Source organism: Condylura cristata, unplaced genomic scaffold (assembly GCF_000260355.1).
Source record: "Condylura cristata isolate star-nosed mole 26May11 unplaced genomic scaffold, ConCri1.0 scaffold00013, whole genome shotgun sequence".
Lineage (NCBI taxonomy): Eukaryota > Metazoa > Chordata > Mammalia > Eulipotyphla > Talpidae > Condylura > Condylura cristata.
The window spans coordinates 27,604,542-27,627,692 of record NW_004567114.1 but is presented as its reverse complement, the minus strand read 5'-3'; the positions used below and the strand labels follow the sequence as shown (position 1 = coordinate 27,627,692).

Genomic DNA, 23,151 nt, shown 5'->3' with positions numbered 1-23,151 from the left:
AAATTAAAATAAAAATATGCAGTAACTTAGAGAATTATCTGTGAGAACATATTTCACAGAGAATTATTGGCAAAAGTGTAAAAGGAAAATTTTGGCACTGTGTTTGCCTTATTAACTGTAATCTTTGATAACTGCAGTTTACAAGAGTTGGCTTGAATGCCTGTTTTTGTTTACAAATTGCATTTGGATACTCTTATTTGATCATCTACTTTCTGCATAAAAATATAAAAATAAGTGGATAAATGCAAAAATGAATCTCAAGTTTTAATTCTTCCAATGTTTGATTCTATTTTTGCCTAGAATTTGACAATCTCTATATAGATATAGGTGCATACTTTGGGTAAAACTGATATTTCACTTTTTTATTCCACAAATATTAATAAAACATATGCTCTGTTTTAGGCACTATTTTAAGTCCCCCGCTCCACTATGGGGATGGTGTGTGCAGTTTTAAAAAAAGATAAGATGCTGTAACATTCTTGTGGGGTTTGGAAGTCATTCATTTATTCTTTCTGGCTTTCAGAGTCACAGTTTTGTTTTGGGGCAAACGCTTAAGGATAAATCCCAATTAGTTTAAGCCAGCAATGTTAATCCCATTCTTCTTTCAGTGATTGATTTTGCGAGGGACAGGTGCCTTTATTTTATCTAACAAGATGTGCAAATCCTCCAGGGAGATTTCTGTCAGTGGTTTCCTCTTCCTTAAATGAAACAAATGAGAGAGATTACCAGTTATTCTTTTACACATAATTGCAAATGGCTGGAATTGAGATAGCCAACCTACTACCATGATGAGAGCTAGTCTGAGCACAAAAGCTGACATGTCAAAGGGCTGTAGAGTAGAAATAGGAAGAGGGTTTCGACTTTTCATGGAATGATTGAGTTAACTTTTTGTGAATTGAAAAATTGAAATTTCCCATTTTTAAGTAATTTTGAGTTGAATCTTCTCTTACTCATACCTTAAAATGTCGATTGGTATAGGTTGTCTGGGACAACCTGAAAAGAGGTGACATTTAAGTAGAGATCTGAATTATAAGAAAAAGTTGAAGGACATGTAGTTCAGGTAGAAGAGAGAGCAAGAAGAAAGAGCAACTTTTCACCATGGTGGGTGAAAATTTGGCATTATATGAGGATATACTGTTGTTTCTATTTTATAGTTGGATAAACTGCCCATATGTTAACAGCCAGTGATTGATTTGAAATGGATGTTCATTATGTTATATCATTCTGCCAGTCAGTTATATTATATATATATAATTTATATATACTTGATAACCAGATAAAATAGGGTGGACATGTATTTCATTTTAATTTATTAGTAGGACTACTTTTTACCATTTATAGTTTATTCCAGATTAAATTCCTGGATCTATTTGAATAGTATAAATTAATTGCATCAGTAAACATAACCTGATGTTGTATTGTATTGAATTATTGAGTTAAGGTGAGAGAGCTACTCCAGATCGAAAAACTCATAAAGTGATTATGTGTTTGCACTTCATAACTAGAAAGATTAATTTCTAAACTATTGCTTGGGTTCAGTGAGTTAGTCATATTTTGTACTCATGCATTCAGGATGCCTTGCATTGTAAATTCATGTGTGCATGTATTGTGACCTTACTGATAAATAATGTGAAAGTATGAAGGATGACTCTGTATGTAATGAATGAAAACTGAATTACATATCTTACCAGGGGCTCTTTGACTATTTCTCTTTCTCTCCTTTCCTATCCTTCCCTCATTCCCTCTTTTTCCTCCATTCCCATGTTCTACATTTCGGTTTGGTTGGTTTCATCAAGTGCTTTTACATAAACAAAAATTAAAATCAACTTTTAATAGCATTAAAAGGTCATTTAAATTTATTGTGTAATTTTTATTCACTTTTTCCTACTTTTTTCATAATTTTTTATAAACTACCATTTTCCTATAGGCAAACAGGACAATAAGGAAGATTTTAAATAAATTCTACCAAAATATTTAAAAATGAATCAAATGAGAAAATATTTAAAGGTATAGTTCTGAGTGTATGTTAATTTATGGTTAAATTATATGATAGGGTTCTTAAATACTTTTACTTTATAATTTGATTTTTTCTAGATGTTCTATTTATATGTCTTTTTTTTTTTTTTAAAGATTTATTTATTTGTACATACAGAACTGGGGTACAGGCCAGAGGCTCAGGGGCGGTGAGAGGCTTCACCAGAGACAGAGTGGGGAGCAGAACAGGTAGATCAACGAAGTACACTGCTGAGGGGAGCAGCGGGCGGGCCAGAAGAGGTCTGCCACGCCATGTGGTCTCCTCCCGGGGAGGCGGGAATTGAACTCATGCGGAAGTGGCTTTTTAGCTTCTCAGTGCAGTGCTTTAACCCGCTGCGCCACCAGGGAGGGCCTATGTATGTCTTTTTTTTTTATCAGCTTGATGCCTTTAAAATATATCATGCTTGACATCTATGATATTATAGTAATCATACATTAAAACTGTTGAATAAACAATTATTTTTCTGTTGAATTCTGTTCTTTTCAGTACATAAATTGAATTACTTCAGAAAACACTCTTGTAATTTGCTTTAAAGTTTGTTATACCTCCTGTTATAGTTATTCCATGACTAGTCATTAAACTTTGGGTTAAGAGCTGGATCTGATCTACAGCTTATTTTTGTATAGCTCTTAATTTAAGAATGGATTTTACATTTTCAAAGTCTATAAAAAAACACAGATAAAAACAACGATAGAGACTGTATGTGCCCCACATTGTCTAAAATATTTGCTGTCTCATCTTTAATAGAAAATATCTGATCCCTGCTTTAGGACTTGTTTAACCCTAACTTCTAAGAAATTTTATTTCTTGGATTTCTGCTTAATGCCCTAGGTTTTCTATTGCATATTCATTGTATTTGGTTAGAACTCATAGGTCTTCCCTTTAACTTTTCAACTTTTGAACTACTGAGTATTTAACTTTCATTCCATTGTTAATTGTTTTTTGCCATGTTCATAAGGTCTTACAATGCTTCAAAGTTTACTGTTCATCCAGGATCATCTATGCAAATTTCCAGGGCTTTTTTTTTTAATCCATAGGCAGCGACCTCCTCTGTAATACAGAATTTGAAGTTCTCTAAATTCCAACCACTTAAACGTCTTGAACTTCAATCTGTCTTCTCTCACCTCAGGAAGATGGCTTGCTTTGGGTTATTCCTTTTTGTGCTGGTGTTCAGTAAATTTTTTTTTGGCAAAAAGCTGAAGTGATTATAGAGCTTACTTAATTTTGATTGTTAATCACTCTCAGGTATTACAGTGTGGACTGATCATTGTCCAATATTTGAAAACAGTTTCCTAAATATATATTTTTTGCTTTCTATTTTATATGTGAGGGCTTATCTGGTACCTGTTATTTTGTTACAGTTGGAGTGGAACTCTGCTTAGCAAACATTAATAAAAATGCTTTTAAAGTTCTAGTACAATATAAAATGAATGATTACAATTTTATCTATTGAATTCCTTATTGCTACAAGCTGTTTCAGGATAGATATGTAAAGAAATGTGCTTATGATTTAATCTGTCTTGCATCTTGAATGCCTACTCTGTGCCCAAACTTTGTATAATGACTTGGGAACAACAACAACAAAAAAGCACAAATTGAAGACTAGGTCCTCAGCCTAATAGAGGAAATAGACCCATGTGTTAATTATCTTCTGCCGTGAGAAAAATTGCCCTGCGATTAAGTGGCTGAAAACAGTTATTATATGGTGGTCAGGAATGCAGGCATGACTTAGCTGATCTTCTTGGTCAGGCTGTTTAAAAAAACCCTGAAATCAACATGCGAACCAAGACTTATATATTGATGCATGACTGATGAAGAGCCATTTCTGAGATCATTCACATGGTTGTTGGCAGGATTTCAGTTCCTTTCCACACAATCCTCTTTATAAGGCAGCTTATAATGTGGTAGCTTCTATCATCAGAGTGAACAAGCAGAGAGAATGTTAACAAGATAGAAGTTTCTGTCATTTGTAACTTTATCTCAGAAGTGAAATCCTATCACTTTTTGTAGAATCTGTTTAAGAACAAGCCACTAGTTCCAGCTCACCCTCATGAGAAAGTATTAATATAGAGCGCAAGTATCATTGGCAGCTATTTTAGAAATTGCCTATTATGACATGTGAATTATAAAATATATAGTTGGGCCTATAAGATAATGTACCAGCATTACCTGACTTCACATAGATTACTTTATTTAAACCTCTCCTGGTATTTCCTGTTGGGAGTAGTAGTATATATTGTATACATTTTATAGATTAAGAAACTCAAACTCAAGTTAGGTTATTTAGTCATATTGTTGTCTAGATGTCTAGACTTTACCAATTCCAGTATGCATTAATTATGAATGGGGGGAAAGTTCTACCCCTGCTATTTTAAAGCATGATTAAGAAAATTATAAATGAAGCTGTTGTTTTTAGCTTTGATTTATTTTTTATTGATCTCATTTTAAAATATTGGCTAAGAAAATAAACTTTCAAAAATCTCTAAACACAGAATTGGAATGATGCTATTAATTAAGAAAATGACTGTATTTTTTTTTTTAAGATTTACTTATTTATTCATATAGAACTGGGGTACAGGCCAGAGGCTCAGGGTCCGTGAGAGACTTCACCAGAGACAGAGTGGGGAGCAGAACAGGCAGATCAACGAAGTACACTGCTGAGGGGAGCAGTGGGCTGGTCAGGAGAGGTCTGCCACGCCATGTGGTCACCTCTGGGGCAGGCGGGAATCGAACTCATGCAGAAGTGGCTTTAGCTTCTCAGTGCTGTGCTTTAACCCGCTGCGCCACCAGGGAGGGCCCGAAAGTGACTGTATTTTAGTCCTATAAAAATTTCTTGCTATTTACAACTTTGTAATAACAATATTGCTGTAAAATACAATAGTTAAAAACCTTGTATATTTTATAAATTTCTTTGTATAACAGAATTTATGCTTCTATAAAGTTTTGTTTCTATTCAAGTTATACTTTTGATGACTTGAAATATTTGTTACTTTTTGTTCTGATTCTAGTAAAATGTTAAATGGTGCATCTTTTTAAAGTTATATGATTCTTAAATGATTCTTATTTAGAATCTATCATTTCTCTTTATTGTCACAGTTACCCAACTTACCTTTTGCTATGAAGGGAAAGATTAAAAAAAATGGAATTAACTAGGTCTAAACTTTAGTGTGACAGCAGTTTACAATGTGGCATATTTTGTCACAAACAGTATTATTGAATCAAATGTTAATGCTTCCCTTGTTGAGTATTAAAGTAGATTGTTTATTTTTAACATGAATTTCTGCATCTTCACATAATGTGAAAAATAGACACATATGACTGAATCTCTCACTGAGATGTTGAGTAAACTTCTAGAACTTTTAGTCTTATATTTTGGTGAGTAGATGGGAATGCCTACAAATATTTGAAGAGCAGCATTTTGAGAAAAAGAATAAACAATGTAGTCATGTAGTCAATAGAAATTGTTCTTGTGGTAAAAAAACAGATGACCACCAGCTTTTCATTTGGACTATTGCTTTTTTTATTTGGTTCTCAAATAATTGTTGATATAATATTTTTCCTGTTGTGTGTTTCAAGCAGTGTTCACCAGTAACAGTGAAGAAAAGTATGGGAATAAATGGAAAGGAAGTAAACTATGTCTAGGACATTCATTTGCCAACATTTTCTTCTTTTTAAATACATGCCCACTTAAAAATAATTTAATTTTGAACTTTAAAAGTAGAAAATAGCACTCTGTGCTCCAGTTTTTGAAACCTCTTTCCGAACATTTCTATCTAGTAACAACTGTTTAATTTGCGGTTAAGTGCCCTTCACATCCAGTCTTGTATATAGAAACTATTTCTTGCCTTTTCTCCTTCCTCCTTTACAAGAAATTCTTTGCATAGAGATATGACTGCTCTTATATAGCTCTGAAATTGTCAAATGGTGTTAAAAATTTCTCTTTGCCTATAGATTTTCAATTTAGAGAAAAAAAAATTTTCAAAGGAAAATTTAAGCCTAATGATAGAGAAGTGAGAAATGAAACCCATAATCAAGCCTAAGAAAGCATGTCTGCTTGTAGTTTAATATGCGCAGTACTAAGACTTAACTAGTGTTAGCTTCCTGTTGCAGTTGGTGATGTTTTAAATTATTAGAAAGGAATAGTTTAGCTTGACCTATATGAACTTTGCTGTGATGTTTAGAATGGTTGCCAGCTGCTCAGTGTTTTTGGCAAATAATCTTGTCACCCTTAGGTTTTATCCTAAAAGTGACAATTTGTCTGTCACCTGCAGAGTTAAGTGGAGTAACAGCAGTGAGATGGAGGGGGATGCTGTTGAAAACTTGTAGGGGTGAGTTCAATCATGTAGAGAATATATTTCTATTTGAGATAGTAGAAACATCCCAAAATATGCATTTGGATATATTTTTATCTGATTTTGATTTATTATCCAAAGATACAATCTTGTCATCTTTGTATATTAGCTATTGCACAATAAGAAGAAAAAGTGATGATGGTGTTGAAATGGCTTTTCAGAATTAGAGCTAATGAATTTATCTGGTAGAGGACTAAATGCACATATTTGATTTGTTATATATGTTTAATAGCTTTACTTTTTACTTATTAAGCAGTTTGGTTAATTGAAAACTATGTTGGAAATAAACACCAATACATTTCTTTGCACTCCATGATTCTTGGCATATGCTGTTTTACATAGTCTAAAGGATGTTTTTGTACTCTTTCCACAGCATGTAGCGTCCATGCAGCACAGGACTATAAAGCTTCCTATACAAACCACCAGGAGGAGCTCTTTGAAAGATTCACCAACGGACCACCACAGAGACTAATTTGTCTGAAGAATCATGTGCTGAAGCAACAGAAAGCTACTATACGATCTTTGCACTACCTAGAAACAAATTACCATGTTTTCAATTCTTTGAGCTCCAGGAAATCAGGAGAGTGAATTGAAAATTTGAAAATGCGGCCATGGACTGGCTCCTGGCGTTGGATTATGCTCATTCTTTTTGCCTGGGGGACCTTGCTGTTTTATATAGGTGGTCACTTAGTACGAGATAATGACCACCCTGATCACTCTAGCAGAGAACTGTCCAAGATTCTGGCAAAGCTTGAACGTTTAAAACAGCAAAATGAAGACTTGAGGCGAATGGCCGAATCTCTCCGGTACGTTTTCAAAAGCTGAAGGAAGAATGATGAAATTTGCATGTTGATTTTAGGTGCTGGGCATTTTCAGCTATTAAGAATAACTTACTCCTATTAACTGCTATTTTTTGCAAAGATCTTAGTATCTTACTAAGGTAATTTTTATACTAGTGATATCATGATATATTTACTTATGGAGAATTTCTCCATAGTGACATATTTTACATAGGAATTTTAATATAGAAAAACTATGCTATTTATGCATTTATGCTTTATTTATAATCATCAGCATTTTTGATAGCTTTGACATATATGATTTAAGTTAGCATATATATTAAGTTAGCACATATGTTAAATTAGTATATAATAGGCATTAGAATAATTGAGAGATTGCTAGTCTAATTATAATTCATTAAAATGAAGAGACAAAAATTCATCCTTATGTATCTTTATAGAGCAACCAGATCTAGAGTCAAAGGAACTACTATCAGTGTTATATCTATTCTCATAAAATGTGACATACATCTGTTAGACTGTATCAACTGTTTGGAAAAACAAGGTCACTAGTAAGTGAACATAGTGTTAAATAATCTATATTTGGTTTCAAAGTTAATGAGCTTGGAAGTTATCTGTATTGTGCAATTCTGCTACTTTATATATTTAAAGTTTCTTATGAGTAGATTTGAGAGATGAAGATTTGAGAGTCAGTACTCCAAGAGGTGGTGTACCTGACTCTAAGGGAAATAGTCTAGAGAAAAAGAATAGAATTTGTCTCCTTGAGAAATAAATACATTGACAAGTGGAAATACCCTATGGTGCATACATAGGGCCTTAAATGAATAGGAAGGAGAGGAACAGACAACTATGTTGTGGAAACTGAAGAGCATTCAGTGAAGGAAGAATGTAGCTGGCAGTTGTCAAATGCCCTCAAGGTTATAGAGATGACCTCCATGGCCCTCCCATCGCCCTGCCTCTGCTTCACTGCGATTCACATTTTTAAATAAATTTTTTGTTGACTTACAATGGGTTTACAGTACTATACAAGTTTCAGAAGTATAGTTTTATACTTTGGTTTTATACACCCATACCCATGGTCACACCCACAAACTCCCCTCCCACCCCACATACCATACTGCACCCGCCACCAAACTTCTAGTATCATTCTATACTATCAGATTAACCCCATATGCTTGTTCCTCGCACTCCACAGTTACCTTCTTTTGTTAAATTCCATACTTTTCCTTCACCATAACATTGCTTTTGTATATTCTTTCAAAGGCAATGTTAGATGTTAAAGAGAATAACACACTGTCCCTGTGGTTAGTAATATCATGCAGCAAGACACAAAGTAGTCAAGCAGTAGACAGTAGACAGGTAACTTCTTGAATTTGTGTATCATTCTTTTTTCCTTGTTGGGGAGGGCCAAAGAGGATCATGGAGAAGGTGATTTTTTAGGGGATCTTAATCATTCTTTATGATTTAGATCTACAATGTAGAGGGCAGTGATAACAGCTGTCCTTCCTTCATTGAGAGTTTATCACACACGAGGTAGTTTACAAGGATTTTGCATAGATTGTATCATTGAATTTTACAACATCCTTATGAAGTGCAGGTAATGTCTTCATAACCATTTTATAGATGAAGAATCAAAGGAATGGTAAACAACTTAATTTGCTAAAGATCATACTTTTTGCAAGTGATGAGGCTTATTTTAAACACTTACTTGAAAGCCTATGCTCTGGATAGTAACCTGAGACAAACCAGTGATGTAGGAGATCAGCAAGAGTAGTCTCTGCTCAGTTTGATTTTGAAGTGTGCTTTGATTATAGTAAAATCTAAAATTTGTTCTTTATCATGGGAATTTTGTTTCTCATCAGAGATGGTGCCTCTTAACAATTTAGATAATAAATAATTACTCAAATTCTTCTTGTTTCAGCTTCAGTCTTGATACTTCAGTTGGCTTCCTTATGACTGCCAACTATCTTGTTTTAATTGCTTGAAGGAAAGCTTGCCTTTAATATGGGTTGTTCCTTCTGCAAAACAGTCTTTTGGTCTTTTAAGTCACTTTGGGACTTTACGTTCTTTAATGTTGAAATTAAATTCTCACTACTGCATTCAAATGTATAACAATTTCTAAAAGCTGAAACACTTAACACATCATGCCGTAATATCCTAAATACAATTTGAAAATACAGATGGAGCACAGGAGCCTGTTTTTATCTATAGATGTGTAATTTCAGGAAAATGAGTATTTTCTTTCATTTGGGCAGAAAACCTCCTTAAACCTTTCCATCAGTTTTACTGCTAGGGCTATTTGTGTTTCATCCAAAAGGATTTCATTTTAGAAACTCTGTGCTAAAAAGAACACTGGAGTGCAGCTTCCATTGGTATTATTTGTCCTCTTATTATAATATTGCACACCCAATTTGCTATTTTTTCTTCATGTAAGGAAATGTTTTTAAAAGCTAGACAACAAAGGATTAAGTCAGGTATCTGTAAAACTGGGTCATTTCTTCGTGATAATGCATATGAATTGGAGTTGGAAAGCAACCCAGAAGTCTAAAACTACTATTTATAAGATTCAGAACAATAATTTTAAAAGTAGTTCACTAGCCCTCTAGCTAGATTTTTCTCATTTTCTAATAGCATGACAAATTTAGTTTCCCAAATTTGTTTGAAAGTCATTATTCTGAAGGACTCACATGTACAGGGATTGCTATGTATGTAGTGTGCTTAGTTCTACTTATTGTTGATTAGTATTCATACAGTGAAGGAAGTCACTGCTTTTACCATACAAGTCTATGAATTTTGACAAATGTATATAGTCATATAACCACTTGTAGTTTACCCATTTTAATAGTTATATATTATCTCATTATAGCTTGAATTTGCTCTTCATTGAGTGTTGATATTGACCCTTTCCATCGACTATTGGTTAGTTCCATCAATCATTTATTCCATCAACTATTGATTGGTGATATTGAACATTTTCTTTAATGTGCCTGTTTGCCATTTCGCTATTTTAATTGATGAAGTATCTTTAAAAATTTGCTTATTTTTAAAAATTGAGATTTTTTCTTAATGAATTCTTTTTTTTAATTCTTTTTTAAAAGATATTTTTATTTATTTATACACACAGAAATGGGGTACAGGCCAAAGGTACAGGGCCAGTGAGAGGATTCACCAGAGACAGAGTGGGGAGCAGAACAGGCAGATTGACAAAGTACACTGCTGAGGGGAGCAGCAGGTGAGACAGGAGAGGTCTCCTGTGCCATGTGGACTTCTGGGATGCGGATTGAATTCACATTGAAGCAGCCAGCGTTTGGCTTAACTTTGCATTGCAGCACTCCAACCCATTGTACCACCAGGGAGGGAAAATTTACAGATAGTCATATATATATGAATGATATAAGACAATAAAAACATTGTGGCTTAAAACAATAGTTATTTAAACTGGGTGGTGTAAGTGGACTGTATATCCAGTTCCCTGGGGCCAGGACTATGACTGCAGCTATCTGGTGCACATCTGCTGTGGCTGAGCAGTTCGGATGACTGCACTCATAGATTGGATGAGTAGTTGGGGATTTCAGCTGATTCCTTTCCAGGTGGCTTCTTTAACAAGAAAGACCAGGTTTCCTACATAGTAGTATTTCCAGGGGACAAAGCAGAAATTGCGAGTCCTCTTGCGGCCAAGCGTTAGAGGTTGTACAATGAGTGTCATTTCTTTTAGTCTATCTATACAAGTTAAAAGAAACCTCCCCACTGAGAGAATGGAGGGAGAGACTAATGAATTTGTCATCTTATATAACTCACCATTCTCATCTCAAGAATTAATTAATGTTGGATAATTTACATAGGTCAAATCTTGGTACTGTTGACAACCCAGAGTTTAGCTTAGACTTGGCTGATAGATTATAGCACACTATAGTTGGTTTTTGCCAGAGGAAAGACACAGTAAGTAAGTTGTTGAAGAAAATTAAATTGTCAGACAGATCTGGAGCATGTGCCTAACTGGAGAAATACAAATTTAGGTGGAGAAACTGGGAAACACAGGTGATTGCTGACCTTGGTTAAACTAATGATTGAATCTGGTGACTCTGGCACCAAGATAAATTTGCTTATTTTCTCATGTTTTCTACTTATTTCATTTGGCTTTCTCCAGATACCCCATACTTAGTTGTTACTTACTAGTCCATTTAGTATACATGCTGTAGGCTTTCTTTTTAATAATTTTCTCATCTTGTCAGTCATGGGAATAATCTTTCCATGCCTCTTTTTCTATTTCTGTCTCAATTTTTATTAATGTGATTTGCTCTTATAAATTCACTTAATCTTTACTTTTTGTAACTTGAAGTTGCCATTTGCTTGTCAGAGTTCAGTTGAACAGAAAACACCTGGAAAAATATTAAAAATAGTTCAGAAACCCCTTGAGTAGAGAAGCTCAAGCTGGACAAATGTTACAACTGAGCAGAACTTGTAAAACCTAGAGTGATTAATTAACATCCTTCCTCTAAAATTAAACATTTTTCCTCTTATTATTCTAGATGCATTTATTTTTGAAACTACAATGTAAAAATTTAAATGTGATATTGTATCCTATTAGTAAGATCTATTTGTTTGTGTGATTTAACAGTAACTTTTTTCTGGCTTTTAGATTCTACTTGTAATCTGTCAATTTACAAACCACAAAGAATGATTATTAACACTACTTATTTTATGAGCTATGTAGTAATCTTCCCAGGTGGATTAGAACCAGAACATGAATCTTCTAGTGGAAAAACATCTAGTGGACAAATGTTACAATTGAACAGAACCTGTAAAACCTAGAGTGATTAATAAACATCCTTTCTCTTAAACATCTTACCTCTTATTATTCTAGATGCATTTATTTTTGAAACTATAACTTAAAATTTAAATGTGATTTTTAAATATCACAGGGAGCAGAAGAATGGGTAGAAAGGAAACTGATTTTTTTTTCCATAGGCCAAATCTTGCTTATTCTGCCTGAGACCATGGACAGTCTAACTTAAGTGTAGAGTAATATAATGTAATTGTAATGTTATTTAAAAAGTAGATTTGAAAAACTTCAATAGTTATTTTTTTATATATTTTTTGCTTTCTTATATTATTGCTTTCCCCTCAGTTGTGGTTCTTGTAGTTCTCCCCTCACCATAGCACCCAGGAACCATCACCATACTCCCTTGTTTCCCTTTCCTCTTGTGACCCCTCTCTTCTCTGCACCGCCCCCCCCCCCACACACACACTGTTTGCTTAAAGTCTGTGATGAGCTTGCAAGTTTTGTCTTTTTCCTAACCATTTCTTTGGTTTTCCTGTGTTCCACTTGTGTAAGTGAAACTATTAGATATTTTTCTTTTTCTTGCTGACTTATTTCATTTACTATAATCTCTTTCTGTTCCATTCTGTGGCTGAAAATAGCACGAGTTTATCTTTTTTGATTGTTGAGTATTATTCCAATGTGTATCTATACCATATCTTCTTGGTCCATTCATCTGTTTTGGGACATTTAGGTTCTTTCCATAGCTTAACCATTGTAAATAATGTTGCAATAAGCATAGGAGTGGAGGTTTCTTTTAGAATTAATATGTTTTTATCTTTTTGGTAGATTCCTAGTGGTAGAAGCACAGATTATAAAGTTAGATCCATTTTTTAGTATTTTTTTTTAAAGATTTATTTATTTGTGCATACAGAACTGGGGTACAGGCCAGAGGCTCAGGGGTGGCGAGAGGCTTCACCAGAAACAGAGTGGGGAGCAGAACAGGCAGATCGACGAAGTACACTGCTGAGGGGAGCAGCGGGCGGGTCAGGAGAGGTCTGCCACGCCATGTGGTCACCTCCGGGGCAGGTGGGAATTGAACTCATGGGGAAGCGGCTTTAGATTCTCAGTGCTGTGCTTTAACCCGCTGCGCCACCAGGGAGGGCCCATTTTATAGTAGTTTAAAAGATTTATTCATTTATGCATACAAGAACTGGGATACAGGGTAGAGGTATGGGGGTGAGAATTCACCAGGGAGCAGGGGAGCAGGACAGGCAGACTGACAAAGTCCACTGCTGAGGAGAGCAGTGGGTAGGTTAGGAGAGGTCTGCCACACCATGTGAGTCACCTCTGGGCTGGGAATCGAACTCATACTGCAGTGGTTGTGGTGGCCGTGTCACTTCATAGTGCTGTGCTTTAACCCTTTTGCCATTAGGGAGAGCTCCCATTTTAGTGTTTTGAGATTCTTGTTTGTTTTCAATGTAACCACAGTTGAAATTGGTAGCAACTTTTTAGCAATAAAAACATGAGATATTGATTGTCATCACTATTTCAGATAAAACATTCCAATTATAGTGAGCCTTATTTATAGTACCTCAATTACTTGTTTTTCTTGATTCATAGGAGCAAATAATGACCAAATGCTATGAAACATACTGTTTCAGGAGAATAGACTTGATTCAAAGGCAGAGTTACTGAGCAAATATTCCTTCATTTATTATTAGAGATTTACAAGGTTGATATTTTATACTCTTTCTATGGATGAAGTGTCTGATTGCTGGAAGTATTTACTAATTCATAGAAAACTAATTCTTTCCCCTTTCCTTTTCCTCTTTACCCTCTTTCATGTCCTTCCTTCTTTTACTATTTGTAATGTTCCAGCAATATCTTCGTTTTACTGTCAGGTCTCTTCCTTCCTTTCCTATCTTTCATCTAACTGCCTTTGAATGTATATGGCAACAGTAAAAGGTGGTAAGACTTACTTTACATTGTTGAAAAAAGTGTTTAAAAATTATTTCAAACTTAACCTTTAGTTTCTTCTATTTTATGTAGTGTTGAGCATTTCCTTAGCTACATTTATACATATGTATTTTTCATGTATGAATATTAATTTTGTACAGAAAGCCCCATTTATGGATAGTCTACTCTTGTTCATGTAATGACAAGTTGATTATAATTGTTCATATGGAATCAGGTATTTTTGTGAATACTTTTTAATTTATTTTTCAAAATATAGATTAAAAATATAATCAGAATTAGTCAGCAGCTGAATACAAATAAGCAATGATGACTTTTATATAAATAATCATTTTTACTAAGGCCCTTTCTTATACTATCACATCTGATGGGATTGATTGGATCTCTGTTGCCTTTCTTGTTTGTTTGGCTTTGACTAATTTAGCTAACTATGGGTGGGGCAAATCCAGCCCTCCCTTGTTTGTTTTTAATAGTCTGCAAACTAAGAGTGGTTATATATTTTTAAATGTTTGGAAAACAAATTCAAATGCAGCAGGCCATGTGTAACAAGAAAACCTGAACTATTTACAGTCTGATCACTGCTGGCGAAAAGTTTGTATAAATCAGTATATATTCCCCAGTTTTTCATAATCTCTGAATTGTTATGCATGTGGGTGTGGACATGCTTTGAAAGTTAAATCAGAATGCAATTACTGATATTCTTAGGTTCTTACTGACTTTTCAATAAGTTTTTAGGAACTTATTTTGTACTTCTGATTTCCTCTTGTTTCATGCTTCTGTTGATGCTCAACTGTTCCTTGGTTTCTTCTGTCTGCCTACTAAGGCAGCTTGTATTTGGAGCTAATGTGAGACTTAGGGGGAGAGGCAAGTAATACTTAGAAAGGTGCAGGCTGGTGAAATGAAAGGAGCATGGATTTCTCAGATTTGGATTTAGATCCTTTAGGACTTACATAGTGATATTTAGTGGGCATTTCAAGCTTTCTGACCCTCAGGTTTTTATTTGTAAAATGTAGATATTATTCTGCGTGGTTGTTTACGCTAAGAAAACCACTTCATTGGGGCTAGAATCCAAAATTGTAATAGAGAAAACCCTTTTGGCTGGAGGATCAAATTAGACAAATCTGTATATCATTACAGAGACAAAGCAGGTAAATACTATATAAGGTTATATAGGCTCATAGAACGGACTTAATTTGACTTTGCCTGAATTATATGGAATTTTTAGCTGATTGATGCTTGTAGATGGGAATTTTAATTGCTCATGCTAACTTTTATTTAAAATACAGACATTTCAATTGTTCAGTTATTCATTTTCAGTGTGTAGAATTACCTGTAGAAATGATTGCATATGTGGACCTCTAGAATAGTACAGTACCACTCTTTGAGAAAGGTGCCACAAAATAAAAATAATGAATTCTTAAATAACTAAATTGAAAAAGTGTAAATTTTGTGTTTAGGCAAAATATCTTTGCAGTAAATATTTTATGATGCGTGAATATTGGGTTCAGGGTCGCATCTTGATTGTATATTCTTTAATAATGGCCCAAACACTTATTGATAATTGATGATAAATAATAGTGGGATATATGGCCATAAATCAGTGCCACTTGATTTATAGTTGGCACACAATCTGTTAGAAGCTGTTTATAATAAAAAGCTCTTTGGGCTAGTGCTCACATTCTTTTAAGCAAACTTATTATTTTTTTGTGAAGGTTCCCCCCACCCCAGGTTATCATATAGACATTATATAGTTCATTTAGGTAAAATCATAAAACAATAATGGTTGTTTTGATAGATCAGTCTCTTAGATAAACCTGACTGAGAGAGAAAAAATATAAAAAGATTTATACATATAACATATTGGTGTTATCCTGTGAATCACAATGGTTAGAAGGAAGCATAGTATAAAATAATAAAATATGTGTATCTTGTTGTTGCAGGTTAAAATAGGCTTGATTTTAATCCCAGTTCTTTTGCTTTTTTTTTTTTTTTTAAAGATTTATTTGTGCATACAGAACGGGGTACAGGCCAGAGGTTCAGGGGCGGTGAGAGGTTTCACCAGACACAAAGTGGGAAACAGAACAGGCAGATCGAGGAAGTACACTGCAGAGGGGAGCAGCGGGCGGGTCAGGAGAGGTCTGCCACACCATATGGTCACCTCCGGGACAGGCGGGAATTGAACTCATGAGGAAGCGGCTTTAGATTCTCAGTGCTGTGCTTTAACCCGCTGCGCCACCAGGGAGGGCCGCTTTTTTGTTGTAAATGTCTGCAGACATTGTTGCTTGGCAGAGATGATTCACATAAGAAATGACCGGGATTCTAATAAGGCTTAGAGGGAAACTGAAGTGTATTTAGTAAATACAGAATGTTGTGTATGTAAATAAAGACGAAAGGGGTATTCAAAAGTATAAATCAGTGTTAATTTTTATTTATATTCACTTGCACCTCAAAAATTATCTCTTACCACATGACGTATGGAAGTTAACTGAATTGTCATTTTTCTGCAAGTCAGAAAAATGGTGGGAGCAGAAGCAGAAATAAAATCCTCCTAGGAATTACGAAATCATATAAATTTTTTGTGTACTTTAACACTCATTTTTTATATCTTCTCAAGTTCATCTTCCTTTTGTATTATCTCAGGACAATATTTTTTAATAACCTAATATGATGATAGGTTATCCTGCTTAATATTACAATTATTTTTATACAAGATGTGTGCTCAGAGATTACTATATACCAATATTAGAAATGGCCACTTGAATCAGTATAACTCTAAAGAGGTACACATGTTTAAGCACATAATTTGCTAATCATGAATGACTCAATCTCAGAGTTCACTGTTGAAATAAATATATATTCCATCTAGTTTCTTGTTAAGTGTAGAACTTTGTGAATATAATGGAAGTACTGTTCAGATCAAAAGCATTTATTTGGCATCTTATATTTACCCAGTTTACCAGGACTGCTGCTTTTATGAGACTTCTATTGACTCACTTATGCAGCCAGAGCTTTTTTTTTTTTTAAAGATTTATTTATTTGTACATACAGAACTGGGGTACAGGCCAGAGGCTCAGGGGCGGCGAGAGACTTCACCAGAGACAGAGTGGGGAGCAGAACAGGCAGATCAATGAAGTACACTGCTGAGGGGAGCAGCGGGCGGGTCAGGAGAGGTCTACCACACCATGTGGTCACCTCCAGGGCAGGCGGGAATCGAACTCATGCGGAAGTGGCTTAAGCTTCTCAGTGCTGCGCTTTAACCCGCTGCGCCACCAGGGAGGGCCGCAGCCAGAGCTTTTATTAACAGCAAGGGCCTTGAAAGAACAATGTAAGCAGAATTTGCTGTGCTTGTTTGTGTGAAAGAATGTGAGCCAACATTTGTGACTTTTAGTTTATCTACTCCAGTCTTATTTTCTGGTTAAAACCTACTAGGATCTTTTTTCATGATTCATCTATATGTGACATGTATATTGGTCTTTATTGTTGACAGACATAAATCGTTTTTACTTTTTTGTTCTACTGATTTTCTCCTTCCTCGAATGATGACATAGCCAAGTCAGCAAAGTGATATTTGTGAATTGTTTTCTAACAGAAATTTTGCATACTTACATAAGAAGTGTAGTTATAAAGTCGAAAAACCTGAGGAGATCTTTGGTTTTAACATTAATGCCTCTAGATTGAAGAGTGTCTTTTAACTGGGAGACGTACAATTTATGCTGACTAAGCTCCTGTCCCATGTTTTTAATGTCGTGTTAGTGCTACAACAACCATAAAACTAAAGTGGCAGCAAAATAGAAGCTATAACAGTTTAAGGATCTAGGGTGAGGAAGATCCAGGGGTCCACCGTAGCAGTAAAGGCCGTGGTGGGGTGAGTCCCCGCTATAGTCCTCAGTGAGTTGGAAGCTTCCGAGAAGGGGGACTTACTCATAGGAGAGGTCAAATCCGTTGATCAGACGGCGAAGAAACGGGGTCTGCAGACGTAAAACACCTTAAAAACTTTTCATAAAATGGCGGCTATGAGCCCGGGGGACTGTTAGGCAAGGGAGCTAACAGCCGATAAAGAAAAACTGGCAAAACTTTATAGGGCCTGGGCCCAGGGGATCATCGGTCAGAAAAAGAGAAGGAAACAATAACCGGTGAGAGAAAGAAAACCGCCGGTGAGCCTGGGGGCCCCACGTTGGGCCCACCGCTGCGGGGGGCCTTGACCTGCAAGGCCGGGGAGTCGGGGCCCCAGGTCCAGCGAACAAAAGAAACAGTCACACGCGTGGAGCAGAACAAAGAGAGAGTGAAAGTGAGAGATCTTTATTTTGTTTTTATCTAGTTTATATAAAGTACAAGAGGTGGGGGATGCAGAAGTCGGGAAGGGAGAAAGCCAATGGACAATAGACATGCAGCGATGTTTTGACGGCAGTTGGTCTCGCGAGGGGCGGAAGTGGGCGAGAAAAGAAAGAGGAGAAGGAAAAGGTGGGGGCAGGGAGTTCTTCCCACATGCCTTTTACAACCCGGATGTTTTTCTCTATCCGGACTCCATTTCACCTTTTTATGGCTGCTGACAGACGCCAGATGCCGGCCTTGGTCCCCAACAAAAGAAAGCTATATGTTGACATTTTGACAGATTATTTTATTTTCTCAATCTTGGTAGGCCACAAGTTATTTTGTGTATTATGTCTGACTGAGACCATTAGAATCTCATAGCTGTGACTGTAAGTCATAGTGTTGCATTTGCCTGTAAGGTATAGAAAACAGAACTATGCATTTGAGTGTATTTTGCCCCCCAGAGGCACAGCTTGAAAGGAGCATAATGGCAGTATGGAAAATTCAGTCATACTTTCTTATATTCAATTAAAGTCATAAATTTAAGATTGCTAACAATTTTCTTTCTGCTATCCAATTAAATGCTTAACGTCACATGTGCCTAGTTGTGGTTTATATCCATAATTCGATTTATGATAAACGTATATGACTTCTTTCATTTTGAAATTGTGCAGTTTTCTTCCTGAAATTTATAGTATTCTGAGATATTTTGATAAAACTGTATTATACATCATTATCTTTAAATAGGTTTATATTAATCTTATATTTCATCATCTCTGTTTACTAACTTTACTCTCAGTATGTTCTAATTTGCATTCTAAACTTGTTTTATTGATCAATTTATGATTTTTCTAAAAAGTACTTCTCTTCCTCTACATTTGTATGTTCTAGTGTTTTGCTTATGTAACTCTCAACCCCATCTTTTCTAAATATTTTTTAGAAATTTTACTGCTCTTTTGGAACTCAGCCCAACCAGTTTTCCTCTAAGCATCCTTTCCTGACTCTACCTGTCTAGAATAGATACCCTTTCTGAGCATGCTCCCAGCACATGTGGCTAACTCTTGTCATTGTGCTTACCATGTGATAGCTTTCTATACAATTGTCTTATCAGCTGAAAGTTAAAATATCTTGAGGGAGTAGACCATATCTTACTCATTTTTGTCTTTGAGTACCTAGTTCATTCAAATGAATGAATGGGTTAATGAATGTGAATGGATGGGTGATTGAATAAATGAATATGATTGACTTGGGGAGCATTTGTATCTAATTAATAATTGTTTTTGTGTTTTCAGCCAACTGTCATGTGAGATATGCTGATCCATGCTTATTATATCTTTGAATTCCACATATTAGTTCAGTACATTGGACATAGCGAATGTTGATGCAGAATGAATTGGAATAACAGTATTATAAATAAATATACACATTTATCTGTAGATTTAGTATTTTCATGATAAAAGTTCAATATCCTTAGGTGCCATCTGAAAGATTTGTTGATCTGCTGTTTATCCATTGGTCAAAGTATTCCTTTTGCATATTTGGGTTCCATTTTGGGTTGTAGTTTTATTAGATTGTAAGTTTTGTGTGTGTATGATTCAGATGTAGAATTATTGTCAACAATAATATAATAGTTTTCTATGAAAATTTACATTTTGCAGTCTTGTATCATTGTAGATGATATTAGACATACCTTTTGTAGAAATGGTGACAGTGATAATTATCACTATAATATTACAGTGGATTGCTGAATATATTATGTATGAAAGGAAAAGTGAGACTCCTGACTGAAATGTAATGATTCTATTTTTATTACACAATAGCTCATGTTTTAATTAATCAGAGAGTGTATAGAAGTCTTTGCCTTTATTTAGCCCTTTATTTAGATAGTGAAGTTATTACATTTTTGTTATGTAGAGCAAGTAGATATTTAGGAAGACAGTGTTTCACATTAATTTTTCTTTCTTTTTTTTTATGGGTCTAATAATTGTAGCTTATACTGAGCTAATATTTATTTATGTTTTCAAAATTAGATCTGAATCAGGCAAATTAGAGTCTCTGTTTACTTTTTAATACCAAACCTTGAAACTCCTTATACAAAAGATTAAAGAAGGTGAATTACTGTTATTTGCTTATTAGGAACAAAGGTGGAATAAGTGATATATCAGGATGATAACAAAAAGGAAGCAGTAAAGTAAGTTAAGAGACTACAGACATGTAAATTTAAATAAAACTAATAATTTAATGCTGCTTACTGTGTGCTAGGCTCTAAGGTATTTTCCCCTAGGTTACCTTTAATTCATTCAATTTCAAATGAAAATTTTCATTTACTTTACAGTTGGGTCTTTTTGTTAAAAGTCTTCTCATGACTTAGCTCTTTAGTTTGTATGTTTGCATTTGGCATATTGATTTATCAAACTTCATTCATGCTTCAGCCAAAACATTCAGTTAGGCTTTGTACTCAGAGAAATTTGAATTTATATTCTGTCTCTGCAATTTAATTATTAGTAGGTAGGTTATTTTCTCTGAGCCCATATTTTCTTCATTTATGAACTAAGATTAAAAATTATTGGTCAGATATTTATTTAGGCTTTAGGTTATAGAAATCAACCTGTCAAAATGTGATTATTATTTTTTTTAACTCCAGAGTAGAGAGCAAGTAGTTTTAGACTTAGAAATACACTCTTGTTCAGTAAGTTTTTTCATTTCATCAAACTTGTATTTATTCAATTCCTGATAGCATATGAGGCTGTGCTAAGAAAATTACTTTGACCTTTCTTTGATCTTGAAAAGCATATTATTTAGGCATGTATTTATTATAGCAAATAAATATTAGTCATAGTATGGGAAAGGAGATACTGCTACTTTATTCAAAGTTCACATTTAAAGTTAGGAAGCTAATTTTTATTTTTGGTAGATTTTCAATCTCAGTTGTAAATCTCTCCCACGTACATGATTTGGGTGTACTTTGGATATTACATGTCTTTAAAATATTTGCAGTCTTATATATTGTATGCTATATGATCATGCTGAAGTTCACTAAAGAAGGCTTTAGTATCAAAATGACTGTCAAATTTATTGGATAGTTGAATTAAGATTAAGTCAGAATATGTAAAAAGAGTAAGAATTTGAAGATGGGAGTGAAAATGCTGCTGTGGTATTTTTTCTTCTATTGAATTTCAAAAATTTAATTGGCTTGTAAATGATTAAACCTTTTATATAAAGTGCAGATATAATTTCACTAAGTTTATAATGCATTATAAATTTAACTAAAGTTAGAGTTGTGATTTTGGAGATCATATAGTTAACGAAAACTCTATCAACTGAAATAATGTAAGCAAAATGACTATATAATTATTCTTCTGGCTAGGAAAGATACAAATTTTTAAAAAATAAACAGCTTCCTTTAGTTGAGGTTTATGTCTCAAGTAAATTGTCATTTAACAAGGAATGTCCTTTAAAACTTTCATTAGCAAATTTCTTAGTTTCCAAGTGAGGAGGCTCTTTAAGGCTTTCTTTCTTTTTTTTTTGTATCAGAGAAGAAAAATGAGAACTTCTTGCCAAGGGTTATTTGGAATTTGTTAAATCACAAATGATATTGTGATATCTGCCTTAAATGATATTCATCATCTGAGGTATAAAGGCCCTCTTTTGACATTTTCTATAAACTCCTTTTGGGTACTGTAGTTTATATAAATACTTGGTAACTTTCAGAAGACAGAACATTCTAATACCATTTCCTATTACAATAACTATAAAAGATTACGTCTCAATGTTCAGATGGCATATTCAACATTTTATAATTCAGGCTATTTGTAGTAGAGTGAATCAGAATCAGTAGGCCTAGTTTATGTCAAATGTCATGATGTTAAGGAAAAGGGCATGAATTGAATTCACAGACCAAACTTAGATTTACATGGAGATTATTGTTATTATTTTGAAGTTATAATACTCTCCATCTTACACATCTGTATGTACACATCTTACTGATTTCTTATTCCCATTTGAATAGTACCCATTTGAGAAGTGACTTAAATTTTGCAGGCAAGAAAATAAAACAAGCTATCCAAAGTGTATGTTGTTCTTTTGGTTTATTAGTTTTCTCTGTATAACAAATTATTACCTTAGATTTAATTTATGTGTTTAATGGCATGATATTTGGCTGCCTCCAGAACAAATGATTCAAGGGAGTAAGTCAAAAGCTGCAATGTCATGTGACCAAACTGCAGAAATTATACTTAATTATTATGCAGTATCTTAGTAGTTACTACACAGATCATCTTTGTTCACTAGGGGAGGAAACTACACAATTGAGTACATGCCAGAAGTACAAGCTATAAGTTAGTTACATAGTCATAGAATTTGAGAGTTGAAAAGAACCTTCAACGATCTCTCAGAAAGGTACTAGTTGAATAGTTTTTGAAACATAGTAAACAAAACAATATGTAAAGTAGAAATGACAAGGGATAGATTCCATAGCTAAAGGTTAAATCACTAACAGTGAAGAAAAATTAATGTAATCACACAGAATATAGATGAAAGATATTAAAACATAGAATATAATATATATCGAGGATCAGCAAAATCCAGCATTAAGATAATGATATGAAGTAGAGAACGGAAAATGTGAAAAAATCATTTAAAGGTCAAATAAGGGGTCTCTCCCTGGTGGTGCAGCGGGTTAAAGCATAGCACTAAGAAGCTAAAGCCACTTCCGCATGAGTTCGATTCCCGCCTGCCCGGGAGGAGATCCACATGGTGTGGCAGACCTCTTCTGACCCACCCGCTGCTCCTGTCAGCAGTGTACTTTTTTGATCTGCCTTTGATGCTCCCCACTGTCTCTGGTGAATCCTCTCACCCCCCTGCACCTCTGGCCTGTGCCCCAGTTCTGTATGCACAAATAAATAAATCTTTAAAAAA

The 23,151-nt window shown here is 34.6% G+C and overlaps 1 protein-coding gene across 3 annotated transcripts in view; it reads left to right on the top strand.

Annotated features, from left to right (window-relative positions):
• FUT8 (fucosyltransferase 8 (alpha (1,6) fucosyltransferase)) overlaps nt 1-23,151 on the top strand; it is a 188,049-nt gene that overhangs the window by 74,055 nt on the left and 90,843 nt on the right. For all 3 annotated transcript variants that reach the window (XM_012724677.1, XM_004681773.2, XM_012724678.1), the window contains one exon: nt 6,761-7,193. In XM_012724677.1, coding sequence (XP_012580131.1) covers nt 6,991-7,193 — 203 coding nt within the window. In that variant the 5' untranslated portion in view covers nt 6,761-6,990. The remainder of the gene's footprint in view (nt 1-6,760; nt 7,194-23,151) is intronic.